Source organism: Limulus polyphemus, unplaced genomic scaffold (genome assembly GCF_000517525.1).
Source record: "Limulus polyphemus unplaced genomic scaffold, Limulus_polyphemus-2.1.2 Scaffold6906, whole genome shotgun sequence".
NCBI classification, from domain to species: Eukaryota; Metazoa; Arthropoda; class Merostomata; order Xiphosura; family Limulidae; genus Limulus; species Limulus polyphemus.
Genome location: NW_013672516.1, coordinates 1 through 9,594, shown reverse-complemented (window position 1 = coordinate 9,594; position 9,594 = coordinate 1). Strand labels below are relative to the sequence as shown.

At 31.8% G+C, this 9,594-nt stretch overlaps 1 protein-coding gene across 4 annotated transcripts in view; it reads right to left on the bottom strand.

The window, feature by feature from the left end:
• LOC106474172 (mitochondrial import inner membrane translocase subunit Tim10 B-like) overlaps positions 1 to 9,481 on the bottom strand; it is a 35,352-nt gene extending 25,871 nt beyond the window's left edge. The window contains exons 1-2 of one of the 4 annotated variants that reach the window (XM_022402539.1): positions 9,433 to 9,481; positions 1,103 to 1,210 (exon numbers count right to left, since the gene is read on the bottom strand). In XM_022402539.1, the coding sequence (XP_022258247.1) occupies positions 1,103 to 1,132 (30 nt within the window). In that variant the 5' untranslated portion in view covers positions 1,133 to 1,210; positions 9,433 to 9,481. Of the gene's footprint in view, positions 1 to 1,102; positions 1,211 to 8,774; positions 8,797 to 8,845; positions 9,158 to 9,432 lie in introns of those variants that run through there. The other 3 variants (XM_013934863.2, XM_013934862.2, XM_022402540.1) reach the window with 3 other exon arrangements.
• Between the last annotated feature and the right edge of the window lie 113 nt (positions 9,482 to 9,594).

The window sequence follows — 9,594 nt, the reverse complement described above, 5'->3', positions numbered from 1 at the left end:
GAAACGAAATCATTTTTTTTTAGGTTTTATATATACATTTGAATAACCAAAAAACCATAATTACTATATCAAAAACACAGAATTCCATAATAATTTATCAAGCTGTATTTCGGTCTAAAAAAATATGAAATTTCGAGCAGACTAAAGATTCACCTTACCAGCTTGAAGATTTGTATTGAAAGAATGAGGACACTTGAAAATGGCTGAGAAAGCCACTAGGGGGACCTTCTGAGCTTTCAATTGATTATTCACATGGCATAGACAGAAGTAAGTGTATATAATGGAGCATTTCCAAAAATGGAAAGAGGTGAGCGGGGCCACTGTGTTTGATTCAATATCACAGCAAATAGAAAAGATAGGAGGTACTCATTTTATATTCTAGCTTGTCAATATCAGTAATTTGAGTTCCTAATTCATACAAAACTATAGACTCGGTATTTTGACATCACAAACATCTAATTTGAACCAGTGCTGCATTCAACATACCACGTGACACAGAAAATCGATGTTTATCTGTGTTTTTTTAATATATACTTTTAAATTAAGAAATTTAATAATGTATAATACTAAAATTTGAATTGAAATCAACAATAACAGTTTGATATCAAACTTATTGACAAATTCATAAAATAGTAGTTCAATAAAATTTTGAAAGCAAGTCAACAGACATGATGACATGACCTGTGACCTGTAGCGATAGGATTATCTTAATTCTAAAAAAACAATTCAAAATACCCATAACTAGATAATAGTAAGGGTCTTTTTTTTTTCTTCTCTTTAGTCAAAGATAATGCACTAAACAAGTCTGGTTTGTACAAAAAAAAAGGAAAGACTTGAGGGAACATTTTGTATACATGCTTCTTGTTTTCATAACAAGAATATGCTATTAGTATCCCAGCAATAGAGATTTAATTTTTAGTATAAATCCACAGTAGAAAAAAAATTATTTTATAAATTGGGCATGCATTAGTGTTTTGGCACTAATAGTTAGTTATATACACTATCAAATGAGCTACCTGGGCTTAACATTCAAGTATTTTATTATATCAAAATCATTATTGACAGATGTAAAAATGGTGAAATAAAAAAAGGGAAAACTTACATTTCTGACAGCAACATCTTCTGAATTCATTATATGTTTCCTTTTGTGTGTATATGTGTATTTAATTTGATGAACCCACTATTTCTGGCTTAAAGGTTGAAAATCAATCTAAGGAAGAAATGATCACGTAAAATTAAATACAGCACATAGTTTATGTATCCTATATATAGTCATGGGTGTGGAATTCATATTGCATGAGACACAACAGGTTTTACCATTATACTTTGCCTGTTCAACAAGTTCTATTGTTATAAAAATATTCCATGTATTCCAAGGTTCTAGGAAAGTTCCTGAAAATTCTGAACTACTAAAGTCTAGCACATACACAAACATTTAAAAAATGCATACACATGTATCCCTAAAACTAAAAACCAAATTCCAATTACATATACCTATAATTCATAGAGGTTTCCTTCATTACAAACACAGTAACAAATACAATTAAATTGGTCTCAAATTATCAAATGTGACAAAAGTTCAAAGGAGAGTATTAGAGTATTGTTAGGCTGCAGTGCAGCAAGAGGGAAACTGGTCATTGGACGGTCTGCAAATCCCTGGTGTTTTGGGGATTTCAGACATAATCATTATCAGTGATGTACGAAGCAAACAAGAAAGCCTGGATGACATAAGCCATCTTCAGCAATTGGTTGAGGAAAACAACAAAATGAGGCTACAAAACCAATCAAATCTACTTTTTGTTGGTAACTGTTCCACACACCCACCTATGAAGCTTTCAAATTTCAAGCACATGATCCTGCCACCAAACACAATGTAGCACTTGCAACCAGGTGACAGTGGCATCATAAAGAGTCTGAAATCAACTTATTGCAAGAATCTTCTCCATCACATACTTCTGAAGATGTCCGAGGCACAGAATGCCGCTGATCTTACCAGTCAAGTCAATATACTCAATGCAATATATTGTTTGAAATTCCTGGGACTCGGTCCAACCAGAGACGATTCAGAAGAGTTTTGTATGCTGTAAGTTCACAAACCAGACATTGCCAGATACACCAGAAGACATCAGCACAGACGACATTGTGCCATTACTGCAGGGGACATCATTGGAAGAGTTCTTCTTGTGTGATGAAGATGCTGGCACCACTGCAATTTGATGAAGACCGAGCAGATATGTTAAAGAAAACTGAAAACTGTGACCCAATAACTGAAGATAACAACAAGGATGACAAATCAGAATCCAAACGAGTGACTAGAGCAGCAATGACGGTTGGACACTTAGAAGAAATTCGAGACCATGCACTGAAAACGAAAAACAAAATGCTTCTGAATATCATATCTGCTGAACTCGTGAACATTCAAAGTGACTCTGTTAAATGTGCAAAACAAACAAAGATGGATGATTTTTTTTATGAAATAAATTTGGTGTCATTTTGTCATATTTTACACGTATGTTTTATAAAATAGAGATGCGATGTTTTATGAATAAATTATTTTACATAAAACACAAACAAAACAATTATCTTTATTGAACTGTTATCCATCATAATTAATATCATACCAATTTGCTACATCATCTGATTACTTATATGGTATACAAACCATATGTTCAAGCCTTGGCAATAGCGACTGGCACAGCTTGAACACGGTCTTTCGTTATCTGGTTATTGATCCTTTGAATAATAACTTCCTGTCAGATATGACTTTTTTATCATGGCAGACAGGTTGGTCATATCCAAGAGGGACTACTGTATATATTAAACACCATATGAGTTTTCAGCAGCATTAATGTAAACTATGATTTCTTTATCAGTTCGTTCATGGAGTATTCTACATGCTGCACTATAAAATCCTAGGGATTAAATGCTAACAACTATAATATACACACACAAATATATATATGAAGAGCTTATATGCAAAATAATGGTATAAGCCACTTCCAACAAGCTGCCAGTGACATTATATTAATTGTGTTCACTATTAAATAAAAGTAAATTTTTAAAACTTGTATTCTGCAGAAAGGAGCATATCAATTTTCAATGAGAAGTAGGTTTTCCAACATTTTGTCAATTGGACAAGAAGGGTTTTTGTTTTTCACATTTCACACCCCTGCAAGTAAAACTAATTTAAAACGCACCACAAATTTTGTCCTTTATTAATGCTTTAATTAAAAGTATTTCATACTAATTATTTGTTTAATCTAGTGCTATAAGAACAGCACAATAATTAGATACCTTTAATTTATTACAGAACATTTAAGTATTCTAGTTCACTACTTATTTTTAATGTTAGGTCCTTAGAAATAGCACTGGCAGCAACAACTATTATTATATGTTTTAAATTTTATATTAGTAGGCAATGTGCTGTAAACATTTTCCTTATCTGAAAATGTAGTTCATATAGATATTTACCCCTCTGCACCACTAAGAGCTATTACCTCTCACACAGCTGTCATTGAATTTCCTGTGCATGCCACAAGCCTTCAAAAAACTCCCACCTCAATGTATCTTGTGATAGCCTATGATGTGATCATCATAATGGTGTAGCCTTCTACCAATAAGAGGGTGCCACAAACTCCATGTGCAGTAATCCCTACAGGCACTAGCATGTAATCACAGGATCATTCTTGTAGAAGCAAACAAAATGAACTGGAGATGGGAGATGGTGCAGAGAGAAAGTATCTATCCGAATTACATTTTCAGGCAAGGAAAATGTTAACTACAGAAACATTACTTAATTTTTAGCACCACTAAGAACTAAAATCTCACATTTAAGATAGTGGAGGGGCCAGTTTTTAACAATTACAATGAGAAGCTCCTTTTTGAATTAATGACAGGAAGGGAAAGACCATGGGGTATGACTTCCACCTGGTGGGAGCCTGTATTCTTCTCAAGCAAAGAATACTCTTCACCCAACAGTTTATTTACAATTTTTATTTTTAGTGAGATAGTACAACAAAGTACAGGAAATTCCAATGCTGGTGGTAACGTGTTGCTAAGGTGGGCAGAACGTTTGAATGTGTAGTGTGGTTAGGGCTTTAGGCTGTTCTGTATTGGTCCAATACTTACGAAACAGATACTAAAATGATGGGGTGAAGAACCCTCAACAGAAATCCAAGTCAAATCCAGTTAGATATATCCACAAGGAACTGCTTGGGAAATACTGTAATAGTGTGCCCTGTATGAAACCTCCATGATAACACCCCAGCCCTACATCTCAAATGAGAAGTCGGCCCAACTAGTATCCCTAGCAGCTTGGAACTGGGAAAGTAGGGATTCTTTCATGTTCCATTTACAAAGCAGTGGGGGACAACAATGACAAGTGTGCATGGGCCACAGGCATCATGTACAATCATCTGGAATTGGGTCTCCACCAAGAGACATTATTTAACAACAACATATTTACATTTTTTTTATAAGCAACCACTATCAATTCTAAAATTTAAATATACTGTAAGGTTGTTGAATGTTGATTTAAATACTGAAACCTTCTTTACCATTAAAACTTGTGAAGTTGAGAATTATCACACCAGTGATCGAAATGTCATATCTGTTCTGGAAACAAATCTTCCTTACTGTAAAAGATGTAACTTGTAATAAAATAACTAAAAACATCTGTTTATCAGACTATTTCTTTGTGCTTTTTTTTTCCTTTTGATTTTAGGCTCATTGATTTGAATTGTGTGAAATCAAATAGTGAAGAAGAGAGATTTCTTGAAGTGATTAAAAATGGTTTTCTAAACCAATGTTCAAGGGCCAACAAGGATGGGAGATGTCACTTTAGATTTATTGCTAATCATTAATGAGAATATTGTTTGTTGAAATAGCTAAGGTAGGGGAACATTTAAAGAAGAGCAATCACTGCATAATTAGGTTTGGAATTTTGATATCAATGAGATAAAAAGATATAAAAAATGTAATTCCTAATTTTCTGAAAGCCAATTCAGTGAAATGGAACAGAGTTAAAATGTGACAGATTTGGAAAATTTGTTTAAATAATTCTCTTAATTCAAATGAGCATGTTGCCTAAAAAGAGAAAAATGATAACAGAAGATTAAACCTAACTGGCTAACTAAAGACATAAAAGAATATTAGGGATAAATACTACAAGAAATTTAAAAAACAGAAAGGTTGGAAGACTTGCAGAACAGTAGGTTGGTTGGGGATTTGTTGAAATTATTTTAGGTAGGATTAGAGTAAATTAATCTACGAGACCATTTTTCCTTTTTATTAGCTATATTTTTGTGCACCATCAATACCAAGCATAGAGTGCATGTATATCCGATTCAATTTTATTACTCATGAGGATTTCTACTAACATACCCTCAAACTGAAATTCCTTTAGGCAAGATTAGAGTAAATTAATCTATGAGATCTTGGGCATGATCAAATATATCAATCAAAAGGGTTTGGCCTCCTGAGTCCAAAGCTGTAATTAGATCTCAAATCTGTCAAGAGATGATGGAGCTATGAGCTTAAAGTTTGTACTTGGAAAAAAAAAAATTCAGAGCTATTCTATAAGCCTCTATGCTGCAGCTAAAAAAGAAATTAGAAAATTCACTAAAGCTTATAATAAACAGCTGGCTAATAATGTTACAGCTAACAGCAAGGATTTTCTAAGTATGTTAAAAGTAAGCAAGATGTTAGAATGGGGATTAGGCCCTAAATGGATATTGATGGCAAGGTTTTTGTTGATGACTATTAGATGGCTACGAAGATATTAGCAACATCCCTGACCTTATGCATTCTACACAAAATACTGGAAATGACCTGAATCATGTATACATTTATCCTTTGGTGGTATGTAGAAGTTTTAAAAATCAATAAAGCACTAGAGCAAAAGGTTTTATTCAAGGTTTTAAAAGAATTCAAACATTAAATATGTAAGCATCTTTTTTTTTTTTCTTTTTCTTTTTATGGCCGGTCAACAGAGTTGCCAGATGGGCATGGTTTGGTTAAGTTTTGCCCTCCACATGTATCAAAACTCATATTTTAGTGTTGTACATCTTCAGACATACTACTGAGCCACTAGGGGCAGGTGATCAAGGATTAGAGTTCCTTATTTTATTCCTATTTTCAGAGAGGTGATAAAAGTTGTCCTGGAAATTACATACCAGTTTGTCTTTTTTTTTTGTGGGTAAAATTCTAAAAGAAGTTTTACATAATTCTTCCTTTAAATATAATACTATAAAAAAAAACAACACAGTTTCACAAAAGGGAAATTTTGTCTTACAAATCTGTTAAATTTTATTGAGGACATTATTTGTTATCTAGAAGAAAAAATTCAGGTGAATTCTGTGTACTTAAATTTTCAAAAAGCGTTGGATAAGATGGCACACTTTTAAAAAAGCAGGTAATAAAATCAATTGGTAGTGGTACAAGAAAGGCTAGTTAGTTGGAATTTAGAGATGAGAGTAATGGAATCCAGTCAAGCAGGGCCATTGTTACTAGTGGTGTACCTCGGCAGTCAGTGCCGATTGGGCCTTTGCTTTTTTTTAATTTACGTTAATGATATTGAAAGGGGCATAATTAGTAAGTTGTTGAAGTTTGCTGAAGGCAAACTTTTGGATAGTTCTAGCTATATTGAGGATATGGAAATACTAAAGGCTTGGTTAAATTGATAAGTTTGACATATACATTTGGGAAATGACCTTTCATTATAGTGAATGCAAGGAAATGCATTTGGCTATACCTTGGATGGCACATTTAATACAGATGGAAACCAACTCAATAACTCACTCAAGCCATCAAAGCAATTTTCTGTTGCTAATATAATAGTAAATCCATTTTAGGATGTACTTACATACATATTAATTACAGCCTAAAGAGATAAATATCTGTCTACATAAATTACTAGTTATGCCTCCCTTGGAATACTGTATGCAGTTTTTGTCTCCTTAGCTAAGAAAGGATATTTACTAATTGGATATATTTCAGAGGAGGGTTACTAGAATGATTCCAACTCCAAGGATGAAAGCATTAGCTTACAGGAACAGGTTAAAACCTCTTAACTTTTATTCTCTTGTGAAAATAAATGATCTAAAGATAATCATAATGGGATGCTATGACCAAGGTTTAAGACAGGCTAGACTCCAGTTAATTTATTTTTCTAAGAGTGACTTATTGGAATGAGTCATCTTTGGAAGTAGTGGAGATCAGCACTTCACAGGAGTTTAAAGGTGAAATATGATTTCCTGAAAAGTCATAGATGGAATTAAATTTTTACTTTTATCTCAAGTACTATCAGTAATTACCATCAGATTGTTTTAAATTTCACTGCACACTGATGATTGTGTCCTAATATAACAATCATGCCAATATGGCTATGATAAATAAAACTATTCATTACTTTTGCATTTTTTTTATAATTATAAAAACAAGAATATAACATAAACCTAGCATAGAATTAAAATAGAAAAAGTCATGCTTGTTGTTTCTTACGTTTAGGCTATATTTACCAAAATAAATGGTAGACAAACTCTAGAAACCCATGGCATGATTTGTATGTTAGCATAAACATAGTGTCTTATGCTTTCTAATTTAAACTATTGATTAACAGAATCTTGTCTATTACTCAAGTTTTTTTTCCCTTGTAGGTGCATATTTTTGTATGTTTGTGACATTGCAAATTCTGCTTTCATTTTGTTATGGTTTTGTTTACCATCCATTTATTAATCCTTATATTGTTTAGTTCAACTATTAATTTTTAGTTACATTAAAGTACTAAGTCAACTTTTTTCTGAAGCACGTTGATTTTGATTATGTTAATATTATGAAACTGACACCAGCTTCCCCTGGCAGTGATGTACAGATGTTAATATTATGAAAGATTATGTAGATTTATAGCAATAACTAGTCACGAGATGTAACCTTGTGGTCTAATCACTAAATAAAACTCCTTCTTTTACCATGAAAATTAGTCTATTCACAAAATATAGTTAATAAGAATTACTGTTAAATAGTTTTTGATATTGAGTAGTTTAATTTTGAAATATTGTGTTATTCTCCGATGAATTAGGTTTTTTATTTTTCTGGTTCTTTTTCCTAATTCATTTGATATTTATTGAAATTTATCACATTGAGATTTAAGTTGTATTATATGTATTAATGTTTCTACCTAGCCCTGGCCAGCCATGAGTTTACTAAACGTTTTTCATGATTAACAAAATTTGTATTGTAGTTGTTTCAAAGATGTTTTTCTTTATATCTGTTGTTATATTTAATAAATTGTTATTCTTTAATCCTGTAGTGCAATTTTGTTTACTTTAAATCATTACAAGTTTAACATCTTAGATAATCTAATGATGAGAATTTCTTTTATCACTGCAGTGCAATGAGATATAGCATGTACTACTATTAGTATTACGCATTTTGAGCAAGTTCAACTAAATTGAACTATGTAATATTGTGTTCCTAATCCTAAGGAACTATTTGGCTAAGTATCTGTTGAACAACATCATAATGATGTTTTACTTTTACTTTTAGTCCACATTCCATGTAGCTTAAGACTTTGACTTAATACTTTTAATTTTTTATAGGTATTTAGCCTTTTTAGGACACTTATAACTTATAATAATTATTAATATCTGAACAACTTACATTATAAACGTTAAAATACTGTATTCATTTAATATAATAACATTAATAACTGCAATAATACATAATTAATAGTAATACTAATAGTAATATTCATACTCATAGCAAATAAAACTAACCCTAAATTTAGAATACAAGTACAAAAGTGGAGTGCTTTCAACAAGATTATAGCGAATAATACTTTACTTACCTAAACTAACGAAAAACAAATGATCGGTATCAAACAACTTGCGAAGAAGAAATACACTGAAAATTTAACACATGTTAAGAAAATTATATAACGAACCCACCCTACCAGCAAACTTTTACAAAATTAAGTGTAGCAGTTCTCCAGGCTTTTAGACATGCGAAACGGGATTTAACTTGAAGATCAGGTTAAAAAGAACACCAAAAACACCTTTCCCAAGTCCATGAATATGTGAACAAAAACAACAAGTTTTTCTGAACAGAATGTCACAATACTAAAACATGAACCTGACATTAACAGAAGAAAAATCAGAGAAGCCTTATTAATAAAATCAAACAATCACAAAATTAACAAATACTCAGGCACATCTCTATATGTCTTTAATCGTTATTTCCCCAGGCATCCTAATTTTACGTAAATATTTCGAATAACGTATTCCACACCTTCATATTTATTAACTTTTTGATTTTTTTCCAGACATAAACAAATGATTTGTTAATTCGCTCTACACATGCATAAGTAACAACTATCAATTTTAGAATTTAAATACATTGTTAGTTTGTTGATTTAAGTTCTAAAACCTTCGTTACCGTTAAAACTTGTGTACTTGAGAATGAACACACCAGTGATTGAAACGATGTATCTAATCCATAAAGTATTCTTCCTTACTGTAAATGCAGTACATTTTGATACAATAATTTATTTAATAGATTTCGTAATCTATTGTTCTGGAGTCGAGAATTTTAAAGTTT